Below are 19,918 nucleotides of genomic sequence, written 5' to 3'. Positions count from 1 at the left end.
AATACCCCCTTCCCTGCTTAATAACCTTCTTCAGGAAAAGCATGGAATAGTATCTCCATAACTAAGTTTGAGAAAGAATTTCTTCCCCGGTTGAACTAGCTAGTGATCTCAGAGGATTTGGTGTGTGTGTGTGTGTGTTTAATTGTAACATGTGGGTTGGTTTCTAATTGGGTTATTTGAGGCTATCTGATCTGGAGGTCTATTTTTATCAAGCATTTCATCCTCTTGCTCCCACCTCCTGCTTTTTTCTACAGTATGACCTGGAATGTGCAAGTGGATGGGTAGCACTTCCGGTGTGGGTTGTTCTCCCCAGATTTGATGAAGAGACTGAGAACAGACACTGAAGAAAATAACTCATTGAATATAGATATGTAGGAACAATCAGTTGGAAGTTTTCTTGTACAAGCTCCATTGAAACAAACAATAATGCTCTTGTCCAGTTCCAATTCACCCCACTAGAATTTCCACATAATTATTCCACATTGAATTGTGTCTTGTATTTTTAACTGAAATGGGGGTATTTCCTATATTAATACCTTTCTTCCTCTAACTCGTTCCCCTTGTTGCTGTGTGCCTCACAAATAATCTCTGACCCTTTCAGAGTGTTTTCTTGGCAAAATGTGTTCAAGGGAAGACTGCCTTTATTTCCCTCTGAGACTGAAAAACTGTGGCTTCCCTAAAGCCAATTAGTGGACTTCCACGGTTGAACAAGGATTTGAACCTTGGTCTTCAGATTCATCACTCAATGCTCAAAGAACCAACCTATGGTGGCCTTTCCTTCCTTCTCTACTGTTTTTCCTAGATTGCTATGTCTCATTTGAAAGAAAATGCTCATTTTATATAATGCATCAAAAGAAAATGGCAACTTCTTGTAAGGAATGAATAAGTAGCAGGCCTGCTGGCTGAATTGCCACATGGTGAATCCAAATAGTTAATTAAACTAATCCTCTTACCATCTGTCACTTAGAATGAAATGACCACATAAGATCTTTACTGAGGAACAAATCCTAAAGAATTAAAGCCTGGGCTCAGTGCATTTGGAAATAGAACAAGCCTCTCTCCACCCCGCCTTCCTGCAGCTCTGCTCGGTGAACTCTTACTTACCCTCTGCCTGATTTCTTTGCCCTCCTTGACTTCCACAGCCAAGCCAAGATCAGACAATCGGCAGTGGCCATTATCATCCAGGAGGACATTTTCTGGCTTCATGTCCCTGTAGACAATTTGGATGGAATGAAGGTGCAGGATCCCACAGGTGATCTGAGCCGAGTAGAAGATGACCCTATTCATTTCCAAGCCCCTTTCACCCACGTTGTAAATGTGATATTTAAGATCTCCTCCATTCATGAGGCTCATGACAAGACACAAAGCAGCTTTGCTTTGATAAGCATAGGACAGAGTGACAATGAAACGGCTGTTGACTTTCTCCAGGATTTCCTTCTCCAGCAAAGCCATCTTTTCACCACCTTTTTTCTTCAATCTTTTCTTGTCAAGCTTCTTACAGGCATACATCTTCCCAGTATTTCTTGCCTGGATGGCACACACCTAAAGCAAGTTTCATGAGAAAAGGGGAAAGTCTGAATAAGCATTTTGAAGTGAGATAACACATGGCCCTTATTGTGAGAGCTTGATGGTATTACTTTTTGAATATAATTTCCATAGAGAATCTGAGAGTTGTAGTTCAAAAGCAGCTTTTCCTTTCTCTAGGTATGAAAAGCTACCAGTCAACACGTATGTACTTGAGCTCTAGACTAATTAAAAGCTTTATCTAGAATCTAGATGAAATGAATTTGTGACTATGTAACTTCTGGGTTCCCTGCCACTCTTTCTACACTGTTGAAACATAATGAAGCAGTGATCTATACTGTGCCTAAAAGTGTATCCACTGGGGAAAAACTACAGCACATCACCAAAACTATAACAGGTTATTTTATTCTAAAATGGGATTAACATCACATCACATAAACACAAGCAACTTGAAGAAAGCGATACAAGTATTGAAAATAAAACTTTTCCTGTTGCTCCTGAATACAATTTACTGCAGAATGGATGAGCAACAAAAAGTGCAAAAGATAGGCATATTTCACAAGAGCAAGTTAGGAAGTTGTTCCACGCCTGCTCTCTGGTAAAGACCATTCATTATATTGCCTAGGCCCAACTTTTTGGACAAGAAATATGAATAAATGATTGTTCTTACCTCTCCAAAGCCTCCTTTTCCCAACACTCGGAACTCATCAAAGAGCTTTTCATTAACAGGTTGCTTCTCGAAGCCTTTCCACTGCACAAACTTGTCAAAGAATGGACTAGTTTGGAAGTCTTGAAATGGTTTTCCTTTAAGGTACTCATTTGTCTCTTCCCTGGCCGACAGCACAATTTTCTCAAAATCATCTTTAGATACTGACTGGCACTTGTTGGACAGATCTGCACTGAGAAATTTCAAGAAGCTATTGCTGACATTCTTCAGGTACATGTTGATTATGCCCTCCAAGAGGCTGTTTTTGACATTATCTTCTGCTAACTCCCAAGCATACACTTCATCCATGAACTCCTTGGCCACCAGGTATTCAGGCACGGTCTCCAAAAATTCTCCGAAAAATTTCTTCCCAACAGGCTGTTGTTCACAAATAGCGTTATAGTCCATAGTAATGGATTCCTTAATTGCAGCACATTCCTCAATCTTGGGCAGTGCAAGGACTCTCCACCTTTTCTGCAGCTCCTTAGCATCGACATCGCCACTTTTCCTGGCATTTAAGTACGCTGTGTTGGCGATCAGGTTATCGAGTCCCCCCATGTCACACATCTTGGTGGTCTGTTAGGGTAGCAGAGCCTAGCTGGGACAAAAGCACTGGTAAGCCTTGGGGCAGCTGCCCAGGTACCGCTTTCTCAGCGCCACTGCCTGGCTGTAGGCGTGGGCTTCGGAGAAATAGTCAAGAGTCTGCCTACTTTAGCATTAAATACCTCTCAAGGATTTTCACTAAGTACCTTTAGGTGTATGTACCATTTGTGGAAAGTGGCTGGTAAGAGGTTTCTCTCTAAGGAGCTTTGAGTTTGCTATCTATAGCTAAAGGGATGACATCCCAGGAAAACCTCACTGTCACCACCATCACCCAAACTGCATTTTTCAGCGGAGACTCGACTACCAGTGCTTCATGCATGCCCAGTTCCTCTACACTTTTAAATCTACTAGGCCAGTAGAAGATATGTACCCTTTTAACAGAGATTGTATACCACCATTGCCAGCCCTTAAAGAACTGTTATTTTCTGCCCACTGCTCTAAACAACTTTAGTTCACAGATGGATCCCTATTATAACTACATATTTTAAAATAAAAAAATAAATGTGGGATTTTTAAAATGTCTTGAGTCTTGCAGTGCAGCAAAAGAAAATGTTTAGCAATTGGTTGAAACTTAAAAAAAAAATTCAAACTTAGATTTTTTTAAAAAACTATTTCTTCATAGTGATCTTACCCAGAGAAATGGCAGCATTGTTTCCTGTACCTTTGTACTGGACAAATGATTTGCTTCCTGTTATGCACAGCTCCCTCTGTAGGGACTCAAATCGGCTTAAGACAAAGACTAAGTGTTGATTGTTGCTCTATAAATAATATTGATTCTGTGTACAACCAAAACAGGCTATCCCTTATCCTTCATAACTTGGGGGAGGTAGAAATAAAGTGTTCATACGACAAGCTATTCCTTATTCTCATTACCTGAACATGTCTTCAGTATCACAACTCTGCCTACTGAGATAAAAAAGCATACGTTTCACTTCACCTCTTCATGATTCTCACCGAATTAATGGGATTACAAAGGGAGCTGGCCGTGACCCCTATATTTAGATTTCCTAAGGCTTCATTATAAAGGATTGCTGCAATTTGCTTTAATGGCTCTCACACCTACAGTATTGTTGAGGAGAGGCGACTCTTCCCATCCCCGGGGATGACTTTACACAGTGGGACTATCTTTGCGTTGTTCCAGTCTTGAGAAGAGAACATTCTTAAATGTCAATTTTCCTGTTCTCATGTGCATGTATCAGGCAAGCAGGGGTGATATGTGGAAGCAATTGAAAAGATCCAGCACAATCTGAGGCAAGCAGCCAAAACAGGCACCAAGGTTGCCAGTGAGCATGCAGCTCCTAAAACATAAACTTTACAAAGGCACACATTGTACTCAACTGCTGTGGCAGACACAGCAATCAACAACTAAGACTATCATTTAAAAACTATAGTACTCTGTGACTCCATTCAGATTTGATGCTAAACCATGACTTGGGTCAAGTCTACTGTAAAACCTATACAGTACTGTCAGTGCAGCTCCTAAGTTTACAACTAAACTCATTTATTGTTTAATGAAATATTTATAGCCTGCTGCAACTAAGTCCCTTTCTTATTTATTTTTCAACCTGGAAGCTTGTCACCCAAATTATCCCCTTTAGACCCCCGCTCAGTTTAATATAAAAATCTTAAGCTGGTTAATAAAATGGATAGTTACGCATATTTTCAGGGTTGCTGTTGGTGAATGATTGAGTGAGAAAGTCCCCTGAAAGAAACAGCTCTAGCCAAGGTTAAGCAAAAAAAACAAACAAAAAACAAAAACAAAAAAAACCCAAACAACCCCATTTATTACAAAGCTTTCTTCTAATACCAAAGAACTAAGCTGGCTATTTTTGTCAGTGTTAGTTCCTTTATTTTTTATTTATTTTATTACAATATTTATATCTTCCCTTTCTCACCCAACAGGGGACTCAGGGCGGCTTACAATAAAACGCATATATAAAAATTATACAATACACTATAAATCAATTAAAAAATTAACTTACATCGTACATTCATAAAACGCATTATAAAATACAGATAGGCGTCTATCTGTATTTTAAGAATCTACCCGGAACAAACCTCTATCTGGAACTCCGACATACTTCAGAATCTGGAAATTGTTTCCATGGGTGGCTGAGACAGCGACACCTTTGCTTCCTTTCGTGCACAACTTTGTTTCATGCACAAAATTATTAAAAACAGTGAATAAAATTGTCATCTGGGTATGTACGGTGTATATGAAACATAAATGAATTTTGTGTTCAGACTCATTCTCCCTGAATTCTCACCCAGTTTACTCCCCCCTTCCTTCCATCTTGTCAAAAAGTCTACTACTGAATCCACAACAATACTGTCATTAAACTCCTCAATCTTTCAATTTTCGCTCCAATTCTCCTCCTCAACATTCCAAGGGCTTTGATAGGCTACTCCAAGTTGTGGGCGGATCCTCTGCTGTCCATCACAGCTGGTCTGTAGAAACGATTTCACAAGATGGTCATAAGAACTCATAAGATAAACTCAATTTAAACCATTATAGACCAATTTTAAATCTAAAACAATGGAGAATAATAATTTTAAAAATAGATTAGACTAGCTAGCAATCAACAGCTAAAATTGGTCTAGAGATTTGTGCAAGATCATTAGACCACAGAGCTCTTGATTAAAAGCCCTGTTTTAATTTGACACCAGAATTATACCACCATCCCATGTCATCCAGGCTTCTGGAGGAGTGTGATGACCCATGGGCCTTGTAGTCCTGCTCAGGACATTGTAATCCCTGATGAAGATGAGAACTTGGGTTTTTTACCTTCCCAGTCTGAACTGGATTCCTCTCAGCCAGATCTTTCCCAGGCCGATCTGGGAACCTTGCACCTGCAAGAAAGTTGTCTCCCAGAAGTATGTCAAACAACCCCAGAACCTACTTCTCCCGTGTTCTTGCGCCGGGAGTTTTGTAAACAACAGAGAAGTTTGGAATCAGCTTCGCGCAGGAGTGCGAGGATAGCAGCTAAGAATGTTGCCAATTAAGACTGTTTCTCGTGAGAATCTTTAAGGAGTTTAACATCTGGTCTCAGAGTTTAGCTTTCGTTTCTGATTCCCAGAGAACTGCTTCGGTGAGAAAGTTAGACTCTATATAGGTGTTTTGCCCGCGTAGTAACTTCGCGGAGTCAATTCGTCAGCCTACGGAGCGAGTTGTGTCTGGACAGCGCGCTCCGATTCAAGCCTCGCTCCTGATCAAGCCTTGCCTTGTTATCCAGCCTTCGCCTTGCTTCCCAGCCTTTGTTTACCTGCGGACCTTGCCTTGTTTCTCAGGATCAATCCTTGCCTTGTTTCACGGATTTTACCAAGTTATTCCACGGACCTTGTTCTTGTTCTTAGTTACCTTGTTCCACGTTCAAGCCTTGTTTCCAGTATCAAGTTATTTCCTAGCCTCGCTCAAGTTTTATGGACTAAAGGACCTTGTCATCTCCCCTCACTTTGCTTGGCAAAGTGAGTGTTTCGGTTATTGGATTACAACTTTGGACCTTAATATTTCTTATTTGACATTGCTTTTTTGGACTAATTCTGACCTTTCCTGAAAGGTCTAATTCTGGACTATTTTCTACACTTGTTTTTATTAACTTTATATACTCCTTCAATAAAGATATTAGATAGATTCTGGCCTCGGTGAATGGTTATTGGTGCTCTGCAGCCTGGGTCGTGACAGTTTGACTCCGCCAACCTAAGCACCAATTAACCTCGGCCAGAATGTCCACCGGAGCCGTACCTGGGCCGAGCGGCCAGCCGATTACCTACACCATCGACAAGGAAGAGGTGGATCGCATCCGCGACAGACTCAACGCCCAGGATGGAGAAATAAAGGGCTTGCGAGAGCGCGGAGTCCGCCTCCCGGCCATGGCGTTACCCACCAAGTTTACTGGGGAAGCTTCTAAGGTTCATGTCTTCCGTCGCCAATGTCAAGCTTATCTAGAGGCCCGAGATGCCGAGTTTCCCCAAGAAGACATCAAAGTGGCGTGGGTTTACAGTCTTCTAGACGGGCCAGCGGCCAATTGGGCGACGGCACTGTACGATCAAGCCTCTCCACACCTAAGATCAGCGCAACACTTCTTGGACCACCTCAAGGAGACTTGGGGAATCGAGGACAATTTGGAGGCAGCCGGTCACAAACTCCGTCGCCTTTTCCAAGGAGACAGACCTATGTCTCAGTATATAGCCGAGTTCCGAGTGCTGGCCCACAACACCGGCTGGAACGATGTAGCCCTCAGAGGACAATTCCGGGAGGGTCTCAACATTGAAATGCTGGAAGAAATCTCCAAGGTGGACCCTCCCCAGACCCTCGAGGCACTCATTGATCAATGTTTACGGGCTGAAGTCATGATTGCCAACAGGAAACAGTGGGTTCGAGGCCAGGGCAGTAGAGCCGGGGCAAAACCCCCCGCTCCCGCCAGCGTTCAGCCACGACCAGTGTGGAGACCCCCACCGCCAACCCCATACCCCAGAGGAGGCGAGGAGGTGCCGATGCAGTTGGGCAATGTGCGTCCCAGACTAGATGCCGCCGAGAAGGCCCGTCGTCAACGCTTAAACCTCTGCTGGTACTGCGGGAACGGGGGCCACTTCGCCAGAGAGTGCCCAGCCAAAGGGAAGCCGGCCGCCCGTCTTGCGGCGGCGTCCTCCACGGAGACGAAGGCGTCTGAGCCGACTGGCACACAGCCGGCGGGGGAAGCCAACGACCGGGTGTAGAGAGGCTCGCCAACCCGGTCAAAAAATCCATCCAAGAGCCGCCAACCGGGGTCCTGTTCCTTCTCGTGGTCACTTTATGGTCAGCAAAAAGGGGACCCGTCATGATCCACGCTATGATAGACTCTGGAGCTACCAACAATTTCATCGATAGAGAGTATGCCGACTCTCTGGGATTACAATATCATGATTTCAAGAATGCCCGTGTGGTGCAAGCTATAGACGGCCGCCCCCTCAAGACGGGCCCCGTAAGTCAGTGGTCGGAACCCACCAGGATGTGGATAAGGGAACATATGGAAGAGATTTCCTTCTTTGTTACCGAGGTTCCCCATTTTCCTGTGATTTTGGGAATTCCATGGCTGACTCTCCACGACCCTAACATCTCCTGGTCCAACAGAGAACTGCAGTTTGCTTCACCGTACTGCCAAAACCATTGCCTCGTAGCCAAGGTATGTCATGCCACAGACACCGAGCCCATCATCACCTTGCCAAAGAAGTACTCCGAGTATTGGGATGTATTCAATGAGAAAGAAGCCGAAAAATTACCCCCACATAGACCTTATGACTGTGCCATTGACTTGGTGGAGGGGGCCCCGATTCCGCGAGGGCATCTCTACTCCCTGACTGAACCAGAGCAAGAAGCTCTCAGGGAATTCCTAGAGACAAACCTTCGCAAGGGATTCATCAGACCCTCTCAATCCCCAGCCGCCTCCCCAGTGATGTTTGTGAAGAAGAAGTCAGGGGAACTACGCTTGGTGGTGGACTACAGAGCATTGAACAACATCACCAAGCGGAACAGCTATCCCCTGCCCTTAATCTCGGATCTACTGGATCGGCTTCGAGGAGCCAAGGTTTACACCAAGCTGGATCTTCGGGGGGCTTACAACTTAGTTCGCATCAGGGAAGGGGACGAGTGGAAGACCGCCTTCCAGACCAAATTCGGATTATTCGAGTCCCGAGTTATGAATTTCGGTTTATGTGGAGCTCCCGCAACGTTCCAGCATTTTGTCAATGACATTTTTCAGGACTATCTAGACAGGTTCTTGATAATTTACCTGGACGATTTTTTGGTGTTTTCTAGATCACAATCAGAACATGAGAACCACGTCAAAATGGTGTTACAACGATTGCGGGATCATGGACTTTATGCCAAGCTGGAAAAATGCGCCTTTGATCTACAAGAGGTAGATTTCCTTGGTTACCGCATCTCGCCTCTAGGGCTTTCCATGGATCCAGCCAAGGTTTCAGCAGTATTGGAATGGCGGGCGCCAACTAACAAGAAAGAGGTGCAGCGTTTCTTGGGGTTCGCGAACTATTACCGCAAGTTCATTCCAGATTTTGCCCGCTGGTCCGACCCCATCACTAGCTGCATCCGTGGAAAGCAGCCTTTCCGCTGGACTGATCAAGCAGAGAAAGGGTTCCAGCAACTAAAGAAACTATTCACCTCCCAGCCAATTCTACAGCACCCAAATCCTGGAACCCCTTTTGTTGTGCAAGCGGACGCCTCTGATGTGGCAATTGGGGCTGTACTCTTACAACCGGTGGGAGATCACCTCCATCCCTGTGCCTTTTACTCTCGTCAACTAACCACACCAGAGAGAAATTACACCATTTGGGAAAAAGAACTACTGGCCATAAAGGCAGCCTTTGAAACTTGGAGACATTGGCTAGAAGGGGCCAAATTTCCCATTGAAGTCCACACTGATCATCGTAATCTAGAACATCTAAGAACTGCCCGCAAACTAAATCAGAGGCAGCAACGTTGGGCTTTATTCTTTGAACGTTTCAACTTCCAGATCCATTATGTGACCCCAGCCCAAACCAAGCAAGCAGACGCCCTGTCACGTAAACCGGAATACGCTGCAGGACGCAAGGAGACCTTTGAATCCCAACTGCTACAACCCGAGAACTTTGCCACGCTCACGGTGGGGAACACCAAATCCATTCCCATTGGTTCAACTTCCCCTACTCCAGGACCCATCTGTGCTCAAGAAATCAGGGCTAGTCAGCAAGCAGATGCCTGGGCGCAGGACCAACTTCGCCAAGGTCTGCATTTTCCCTTTTCGCTTAAAGATGGACTGCTATGCTATAGAAATCATGTTTATATCCCACCCGGACCGGGCAGGGAGAAAGCGCTTCGTCTGTGTCATGACTGCAAACCAGCAGGGCATTTCGGACTATTTAAAACCATGCATCTGATCCTAAGGGATTTTTGGTGGCCCAAGATCCGCAAAGATGTGGAAAAATATGTCAACACCTGCCCAGTATGCCAGCGCTCCAAGATAAGAAGGGAGAAGCCCTCAGGGCTTCTGCATCCCCTTCCTACCCCATCCCGGCCATGGGAAATAATTTCTGCGGATTTCATCACTGACCTACCACCTTCCTGTGGATTCACCACGATCCTAGTGGTGGTGGACCTTTTCACCAAGTTAGCCCATTTCATTCCCTGTGAAGGTCTTCCCACGGCCAAAGAGACTGCGGATCTATTCCTTCAACATGTTTTCAGGCTACATGGATTGCCCAAGAGTTTAGTCACAGACCGTGGATCTCAATTCACCTCTCGTTTTTGGAAGGCACTACAAAAACTATTGGGCATAGACTCTCGCTTATCTTCAGCTCATCATCCCCAAACAGATGGGCAAACGGAGCGCACCAATGCCACTTTGGAGCAGTATCTTCGCTGTTATGTAAACTATCAACAGGACAATTGGGCTTCTCTGTTACCACTGTCTGAGTTTGCCTACAACAATGGAGTTCAAGCTTCTACAAAAGAAACGCCGTTCTTTGCAAACTACGGCTTCCATCCACGTTTCTTCCCCCCTGTCATTGAAACTTCAGAAGTTCCCGCAGCAGAGGATTGGCTGCAGGAACTCACAGCGGTGCAACAACTTTTGCTCCAGCAACTGGGCCAAGCCAAGGAGGACTATAAACGCCACGCTGACAAACATCGCCAGCCGGGCCCCGAAATCAAGGTAGGAGATCGGGTTTTCCTGTCCACTCGCTTTCTGCCCTCCCACCGCCCTTGCCGGAAGTTAGATGCCCGTTTCATTGGCCCCTATCCAGTGGTGGCGCAATTAAACCCCGTGACTTTCAAACTCCAACTTCCGCGTTCAATGCGCATTCACCCAGTGTTTCACCGTTCCCTGCTCCTTCCGGCGGATGGTGTGCGTCCTGATTCAGACCAACCGGCCCCCCCTCCTATTTTGATGAATGGGGAGGAGGAGTTCGAGGTTGAGGACATTTTGGATTCTCGCTTTCATCGCCGCCGCCTACAATATCTCATTGACTGGGTGGGTTTTGGCCCTGAGGAACGCTCTTGGGAAGACGCCTCCACAGTCCATGCTCCTGATCTAACCCGCCGCTTTCATCAGACCTATCCCGCCAAGCCGCGACCTCGCGCCTCGGGGAGAGAGTCCCAGTTTGGGAGGGGCCTTGAGGAGGGGGATAGTGTGATGACCCATGGGCCTTGTAGTCCTGCTCAGGACATTGTAATCCCTGATGAAGATGAGAACTTGGGTTTTTTACCTTCCCAGTCTGAACTGGATTCCTCTCAGCCAGATCTTTCCCAGGCCGATCTGGGAACCTTGCACCTGCAAGAAAGTTGTCTCCCAGAAGTATGTCAAACAACCCCAGAACCTACTTCTCCCGTGTTCTTGCGCCGGGAGTTTTGTAAACAACAGAGAAGTTTGGAATCAGCTTCGCGCAGGAGTGCGAGGATAGCAGCTAAGAATGTTGCCAATTAAGACTGTTTCTCGTGAGAATCTTTAAGGAGTTTAACATCTGGTCTCAGAGTTTAGCTTTCGTTTCTGATTCCCAGAGAACTGCTTCGGTGAGAAAGTTAGACTCTATATAGGTGTTTTGCCCGCGTAGTAACTTCGCGGAGTCAATTCGTCAGCCTACGGAGCGAGTTGTGTCTGGACAGCGCGCTCCGATTCAAGCCTCGCTCCTGATCAAGCCTTGCCTTGTTATCCAGCCTTCGCCTTGCTTCCCAGCCTTTGTTTACCTGCGGACCTTGCCTTGTTTCTCAGGATCAATCCTTGCCTTGTTTCACGGATTTTACCAAGTTATTCCACGGACCTTGTTCTTGTTCTTAGTTACCTTGTTCCACGTTCAAGCCTTGTTTCCAGTATCAAGTTATTTCCTAGCCTCGCTCAAGTTTTATGGACTAAAGGACCTTGTCATCTCCCCTCACTTTGCTTGGCAAAGTGAGTGTTTCGGTTATTGGATTACAACTTTGGACCTTAATATTTCTTATTTGACATTGCTTTTTTGGACTAATTCTGACCTTTCCTGAAAGGTCTAATTCTGGACTATTTTCTACACTTGTTTTTATTAACTTTATATACTCCTTCAATAAAGATATTAGATAGATTCTGGCCTCGGTGAATGGTTATTGGTGCTCTGCAGCCTGGGTCGTGACAAGGAGAGTATTTTACAATTGGACATCATAATAGACAAGACAAGCTACAACATCTCACACAGAAGAAAATTCCTCTTGTAGCAAATCTCAAGTTTGGGGCAGATGTATTTGAGGTAAGTCATTCCTCCAAGTATCAAGTTCTTAAGCTGTTTAGAGCTTTAAATGTTATCCTCAACATTTCTACTATAGAAGTGTATTAGTATCCAGGAGAACGGGATATAAACGCTTGAAATAAATAAATAAATAAATAAATAAATGTAATTTTGGCATGTAAATTTATAATAGGGTAAAATAATTTAGAGTAACTAGAAAAGATCTGTGCACTAACAAAGTGTAATCACTATAGCTATTTTTCATTTTTCTACCTGAGTGAAAAGAAAAGCTCTACATGCTTTAAGCCTGAAATCCTAAACTTTATTTGTATAATTCCAGCATGCATACAACTAAACTGTCAAGTATGAGAAATTAGATTCTCTTTCAGCTGTGCTCTAATTTAGAAGGATAATCACATCTTAGACTGAGGGGCCTACAAAAATGAATACGTCTTTTATATCTTCTAAAAAACCAAAAGTTATAAAAGGCAAGAGAACAAAAACAACAGAATTACTGTAGGAAAATACTTTGTCAGTTGCTTTGTCTCAGTCAGGGAGAAAATCTAGGATAACTGTTTGGTTCACATAACTTTCTCACATTCTTTCCACAATCACTTTCCTCTTCCATGTTTTAATGAAGCATCAAGTACTCTCACACATCTCAGGAGATTTTATCTTAACTAGCCAAAATAAATTTAGGTGCCTCCCCATCAACTCTCACAAGCATACAAACTGCTTAGTAAGACTGTATAGTTTTTATATCAGCCATTCATTGTGGGGTTGCAAACACACTTTTATCATACATCAAGAATGGATTTGTTGTACATGATTTAAAAAGTTTACTGGTGGTTCAAATGGATGAAAAAAGTCAAGTGTCACAAAATACACAGGATTTTATAGCATTTTCATGTATTTTAAATGCCATTAGCATGCTATGCTGTCACTGCACCTGCAAAGCACCATGTAGTTTCAGTAGTGGCTCTCCACCTATGGAACGCCCTCCCCAGTGAAGTCAGGCAGGCTTCCTCCCTCCTATCCTTCCGTAGGAAGGTTCAAACTTGGTTGTGGGGCCAGGCTTTCGAATAACAATTAGCAGCATTAATCATTATTATGTACGCTGGAACTCAACCAACAGGCCCATCTGTATTTTAGAATGTGTTTTATAAATGTCTGATGTAAGTTAATAATTTTTAACTGTTTTATAGTGCATTGTACAATTTTTATATATGTGTTTTATTGTAAGCCGCCCTGAGTCCCCTGTTGGGTGAGAAGGGCAGGATATAAATATTGTAATAAATAAATAAATGTGCAAGAACAAATATGAGGAACACAGTCTTCCTTCAATTTTCCCTTAAAACCTACTCTCCAGTGTCAGTAAACTCTCAAGAGCACACTTTCAGCACTAAAAAACAATTGAAGGACATTTTCAATATAAAATCCATAATGAATTTAAGCTGTAAAGCTACAACACATAAATCCTTCTGAAATCACAGTCTTAGAAGTACTTATTTTGTTCTATAACATGAATTAGTAGTTTTTAGATAAAAATTGAAAGCACTGGCAATTGTTTCCATTATGTACAAAAGTATTTCTTTTGGAATACTGAGTTATCTTGACCCTGGGACATGTCTAAAATGTTTTAGCATATAAAGAAACAATTATCACTACCACATTATCATTCACATTTCTAGCTAGCATTTTAGTGGATAAACTCAAAGATTTTAATAGAAAAAAAACAATCTAAATTTAAAAGGAGTAAAAGCTGAAGAGCACAAGCAACACATTTAAAATCTCAATAATTCATTTTTAAATATTTTATTGATTTTATATTCACAATCATAACAGTAGTACTTCCCTTTCTTTAACATTTGTCTTCCAAATCATCCTATATTTTTTCTCTCCCTTCCTCACCCTCTTTCCTCAACCACAGTGTATTTCTACTAATCTTGCAGGTCCAGCCACAGGTAAATTCTTTGTATTTTTTCTTTGATGTAATCATTGGCTCCTTCATTTTTCACCCAGTTAAAGTAGTCCCTCAATTTATTTGTAATCTCAATAATTCAAATTACACTTGAAAGTACACAAAAATTGGAATTATCAAAGCCAAAAGGAAGTATTTCCTCTTAATGAAAAAAGCAAGTCATCAAAAGGTGCTTTATCAATAATTATTTATTTGAGTTAAATACATCAGTCTTGAAAAACATAGTGAGAGTTCAAACTAGAACTCCTTTGAACAACAGGTTAACTGCAGATGTCATAACCCTAAAGAACTGGCAGGCAAATGTACAGTGCTCACACTAAATGCTATGATATATTCTGAAGTGATGTGCACATTGTACACATGTTCCTGATGAAACAGTGTTGAAGACTGACCCAAGAGACTAGTAAACCAACATAAAGATTTCCAATCCAGGTCCACAGCATTCTGTAGGTCTAAATATAACTGATTCTGCCACACTGTGACTCCTTTTTTTTTCCATACGGGAAACATGACAGAAGTAGTATGTATAACTTTCTAAAGAAGTTCAACAGAAAAACAGCTCGTGGATCTATTTGCCTATTCTCTGGACCACCCAGTCCTGCTGGCAGAGGGGGCACCGGTTGTTCTGTTTCACCCAAAGTGACATGCAGCAGTTGTGGAAGGAATGATTACACTCTCCCCAGACCACTGAAAGAAAGAGAAAGAAGCAAGTGTAAGAATTTTAAAATGTTTTATAATAGATATTAAATGTATTGTTTTACATATCTTCAGTACAGGGATACTTCAGTTAAGAAAGTCACCGATAAAGAAGTTGTTTTTCACAAAACCTGTTAAAGACCAACGGCCTTTCCCCTCCCTGTCCACTAGTGGAAGTTTAAAAGAAAAAAACAGCACCGGCATTACCAGAATGCTGAAGGAGTAGTGGAGAAACACATACTTTTTGGGGCAGCATTTGTCCAGTTAATAATGCGATAAAGCAAATGAAAATCAGTGTGAATGCGTGAAAATTGCTGTTTACCTTCCAACCTGACAGAGCTGGAGTAATTTACTACAAACAGTGGGGAGAAGCTGCAGGCTGCACAAGGCTGAGATCTACCCAAGAAGATTCTCAGCAGTAATTGCTGCTAAAGTTGTTTCTGCAAAGATTGACCAGGAGGAGGAATAACTATGCAATCAAAAATTGCCAATTTGCTTTTTCTCTAATGCCACAAGGAAAAAAATGCATTTTCATAGTTGACTTGCTTATGTACATCAAAAGCAAAAAACAAAAACAAAACAATTAAATCTGTTTCAATTATAAACAGTAAAACAACCAAGTATAGAAAGGTTTAATGGAGTTCACTGTAGACGTATCTTATTATTCCACTGAAGTTAACAGAACTTTAAGGTTATTGATTTTGGCAGGATACAGAAGTATTTTTTTAAACCAAGGACTGCCCATAATCTATAGCAGAGTTTCTCAAACTGTGTTCCTCCAGATGTTTTGTACTTCAGCTCCCATAATTCCTAACGCTGGTAAGCTGGCTGGAATTTCTGGGAGGTGATGTCCAAAACACCTGGAGGAGCAGTCTGAGAAACACTGATCTATACAAATGATTAATACTAATAATTTAACTCTCTGGTGTTTTCTTTTAATATGGCAACAAAAAGGCAATAATACAAAAATAGGGTTCTTGAAACTAAGAACTTCAGGCAAGGAAAGTAAGCTGTGATATGAAATTATTTTATTATACAATAACATGTTTTTTGGTTCAACAAGCCATTTTTATGACCCGTAGAAACAACAGATGATGTAGTGACGATTACTGCCACAAATAAAATTGCTCTAGCTTATATAATTAGTTCTTCATGGCTGATTCAAATACATAAAGGACTAATTGGAGATCTTAGTGTATTTTATGCTATAATAACTTTTTACATTTGTGATGCTTTACTGATGTGCACTAAGGCATACTTACTTGAAACATTAAAAAGCACCCTACTAAGAAGCAGCATTTAGTTGAACAACAAGAGAATGAAATAATAACATACCAACACAATCTTCTTGTTTGTTTTCAGCTTGACATCTAAGACAGGCATCTAGATGTAAACAAGAGCAAGACTACGATGATCTGAATGCAGCTTTAGTAACTGCTTTTTCAAAGTATCTACAATCACTGAAAAACAGAGCATTGATACTATGTCATACAGACAAGTAGATGTCTAATCCATCCCAACATTTGTTCACCAATTCATTTGCCACATCTACACCACAAACCCTTGGTGGTCCATTTTCTCTCACAATTTTAAAACAGGTCCATATAAAATATGTAGATTGAGATGACTATGTATGATATGATCAAGCCTGTTTTTTGTATCTCAACAATCAGGTAGAACTACCAAAGATTTCTGAGGTACACTGTGCAACACAAGTGTTCACAGAGGAACGTTTTATTGTTGAGATGAGTAATTTTTAATCATGTTTTTCTGTTTTCATCTGTGACTTCTTTTTGTCATGCGATCTTGATAGTTTATGCCAATAAAGGCTGTTGTTGTGTTGTACTTCAGCAAGAAGAGTCTGTTTTTTTCTATGATTCCATCTTTGCCTGCAGAGCAACAAAGACTAATATTCTGTCGGGGGTGCTTTGAATGCCATCTGTCGGGGGTGCTTTGAATGCGATTTCCTGCTTCTTAGCAGGGGGTTGGACTAGATGGCCCATGTGGTCTCTTCCAACTCTACTATTCTATGATTCTATGATTCTATATTCCACATGCTCAAAAGTGAATTAGCAGTAATTCATTCTGCAGCAATTCCTCAATTCTAAATGCTTCTAGAAGTATCATGAAAAGAAAGAACTAGCAAAACATGTTTCTTTTATAAAAGTGCTGCACCGTGAAGGAAATCATCTATAAACTATTCTAATTGTAGGGTTATTATATATTTATACTATAACAAAAATATGCCGAACTATTTTGTGTGTGTCAGGAGTGACTTGAGAAACTGCAAGTCGCTTCTGTTCTGAGGTCTGTTGGAAAACTATGCAAGTGGGGTTTATATATCCGTGGAAGGCCGAGGGTGGGAGAAAAAACTCTTGTCTGCTAGAGGCAAGTGTGAATGGTGCAATTGCCCAGCTTGATTAGCATTGAATGGCCTTGCAACTTCAAAGTCTGGCTGGCCAGTTGCAACATTCATACTTGCCTCAAACAGACAAGAGTTCTTTCTCCCACCCTAGACATTCTAAAAGGTAAGGTTTTCCCCTGACGTTAAGTCCAGTCATGTCTGACTCTGGGAGTTGGTGCTCATCTCCATTTCTAAGCCGAAGAGCCGGCGTTGTCCGTAGACACCTCCAAGGTCATATGGCCAGCATGACTTCATGGAGCGCCGTTACCTTCCTGCCGGAGCGGTACCTATTGATCTACTCACATTGGCATGTTTTCAAACTGCTAGGTTGGCAGGAGCTGGAGCTAACAGCAGCCGCTCATGCCGCTCCTGGGGTTTGAAACTGGGACCTTTTGGTCTCCAGCTCAATGCTTTAACGCACTTCGCCATCGTGGCTAGACATTCTACAGATATATAAATCCCACTTTTCTAGTATCCAACAAACCTCACAACCCCTGAGGATGCTTGCCATCAAAGTGGGTGAAACATCAGGAGAGAATGCTTCTGAAACATGGCCATACAGCCCGGAAAACGTACAGCAACCCAGCATCTGTTATCATATATATATTGAATCAAAGAGCACCTTTGTATTCCAGTAAGACTACATAGGAAAGATAACAATCAATTCCCAAAAGGTAGTGTCATCTTGTGGTATACTGCCACTGATTCCCAGAAACACAATATGTTTGCTAGGTAGGAAACTGACCAATTTATTTATTTCATACTCAAACTTGTTATTGTCTCACAATAATATTTTGCTACATTTGACGAACCGCATCTCCCACTATAGACCAACTCAGACACTGTGGTCATCGGAGGAGGCCCTGCTCTCGGTCCCATCCGTATCAAGCGCAGCTGGTGAGAAGGAGAGAAAGAGCCTTCTCCATGGCTGCCCCCACTTCTAATTTCCTAAAAAATTAAAGATGATTCCCTCCCTCCTCACCTTCAACAGCTGAAGACATACCACTGCTCACAGGCTTACGAGGAGGAGGAGGAATAGATGGTAATACTACCATTATTCTTCATATTAATAGCTGCCATCCGTATCCGTGCCCTGTTCGCCCCACCAGCACAATAGACATCTTGAGCAATGAACAATCTATTTACCCCCAAGAAATTGGGAAGGCTTCTGTTCGCTGTTTGGATGTTTTGCTTTTTGTCCAAAATAGTAGGTTGCGTTTAAAATAAAAGTCATCATTTGTTTTGATATGTTGAGTTGTCAATTTCCGTTATTATGGGTGCATTGTTGTGTTCGGGCACTTAAATGTTTGCCTTTTATGTTTGGAATCTGCCCTGAGTCCATCTGGGGAGATAGGGCGGAATATAAATAAAGTTTTATTATTACATTGCACTAAGGTTGCTTTTATGTACCATTCTCTGTGGCGTTTCAAAGATGCGGTTCCATACAAATGGTGAAAACAACTTAAGCGGCTCAGGGGGAAAAAGAAGGGGTCCGAGGATGTTAGGAATGGTGGGAGTTGAAGTCCAAAACACCTCGAGGCCAGGCCCAAGTTTGCCCAGGCCCAGACAAGCCGGCCAGCCAGCCAGGCCTCACTTACCCATGACCTGCACCCGGCAGATGGCGCAGGTGTCGCACTCCACGTCCCAGCTCCACATGGCCACGGCGTTCCACTTCTTGAGGGAGAACATCTTGTCCACGCCGCCGCCCGCCTTCGAGCCGGAGGAGCCCGCGTGAGGCGCCACCGACACGCCCGGCTCGTCTCCGTCCTCGGCGTCGGCCATGGCTGCGGGCGGAAAGAGCAGGAGGAAGAGCAGGCCTCAACGCCGCCTCTCTCGCCTCTCTTCTCTGGCGGGCCAAGCGCCCCCTTCCGGCCGGAGGAAGGAAAGGCCACACTCCTCACCTAAAGCAGGCCTTCTTCAGCAACTGAGGCCTTTGCCTGCCAGACAAGAAGCCCAGTGAGTGTCAAAATCCAGGCCTGGGCAGACTTTGGCCCTCCAGGTACTTTGGACTTCAGTTCCCACCATTCCTAACAGTTTGTTGTTGGGCTGACAGCAATCCAGTTGATTCTGCGACAATTTCAACAGAAAGGAGGAAACCATGAAAATGCACAAAACTCTAAAATCAGAACAGTAAATAAGGGAGAACACTGAAAACAGAGGAATTCCAGACATGAATCAATCCGGGGCAGCTAATACCTGCGAACAAAGGATTCTCCCCAGGCAGGAAGAAGCCAGGACATGAATCTGGCAAGGCCATTTATGCTAATCAAGGTGATTATTTATTTATTTATTTATTTATTTACAGTATTTATATTCCACCCTTCTCACCCCGAAGGGGACTCAGGGCGGATCACATTACATATATAAGGCAAACATTCAATGCCTTAACATAGAACAAAGACAAGACAAACACGGGGCTCCAAGCTGGCCTCGAACTCATGACCTCTTGGTCAGAGTGATTTGTTGCAGCTGGTTGCTCAACAGCCTGCGCCACAGCGCAGGCTGTTGAGCAACATTCATACTGGCCTCCAACAGATAAGAGTTCCTTCTCCCACCCTGGAGCTTCCACAGATATATAAACCTTCCTTGCATAGTTTTTTCCAATATACCTCACAACCTTTGAGGATGCCTGCCATAGATGTGGGTGAAACGTCAGGAGAGAATGCTTCTGGAACATGGCCATACAGCCCAGAAAACTCACAACAACCCTGTGATTCCAGCCATGAAAGCCTTCGACAACAAATCCAGTTGATGTCTGAGGATCATCTCAGACATCAGA

At 43.0% G+C, this 19,918-nt stretch overlaps 2 protein-coding genes across 3 annotated transcripts in view; both read right to left on the bottom strand.

Moving 5' to 3' along the window:
* The window catches only part of grk7 (G protein-coupled receptor kinase 7), a 45,633-nt gene extending 41,041 nt beyond the window's left edge, over positions 1 to 4,592 (bottom strand). The window contains exons 1-2 of the mRNA XM_003218251.4: positions 2,195 to 4,592; positions 1,105 to 1,542 (exon numbers count right to left, since the gene is read on the bottom strand). Coding sequence (XP_003218299.1) covers positions 1,105 to 1,542; positions 2,195 to 2,797 — 1,041 coding nt within the window. The 5' untranslated portion in view covers positions 2,798 to 4,592. The remainder of the gene's footprint in view (positions 1 to 1,104; positions 1,543 to 2,194) is intronic.
* A 9,617-nt stretch (positions 4,593 to 14,209) lies between these two features.
* rnf7 (ring finger protein 7) lies at positions 14,210 to 18,994 on the bottom strand. 2 transcript variants are annotated; one of them, XM_003218252.4, is made up of 3 exons: positions 18,738 to 18,971; positions 16,071 to 16,118; positions 14,210 to 14,726 (listed from the first exon to the last, which is right to left on the bottom strand). In XM_003218252.4, the coding sequence occupies exons 1-3, from the start codon at positions 18,919 to 18,921 to the stop codon at positions 14,608 to 14,610; spliced, it is 351 nt and encodes a 116-aa protein (XP_003218300.1). In that variant the 5' UTR covers positions 18,922 to 18,971; the 3' UTR covers positions 14,210 to 14,607. The 2 variants fall into 2 exon arrangements, with proteins under 2 accessions (XP_003218300.1, XP_062832700.1); XM_062976630.1 differs by having other exon boundaries at positions 14,670 to 14,726; positions 18,745 to 18,994.
* Between the last annotated feature and the right edge of the window lie 924 nt (positions 18,995 to 19,918).

This window comes from Anolis carolinensis, chromosome 3, assembly GCF_035594765.1.
Source record: "Anolis carolinensis isolate JA03-04 chromosome 3, rAnoCar3.1.pri, whole genome shotgun sequence".
In the NCBI taxonomy this organism is placed as follows: domain Eukaryota; kingdom Metazoa; phylum Chordata; class Lepidosauria; order Squamata; family Dactyloidae; genus Anolis; species Anolis carolinensis.
This window is presented reverse-complemented; position numbering and strand designations above follow the sequence as displayed.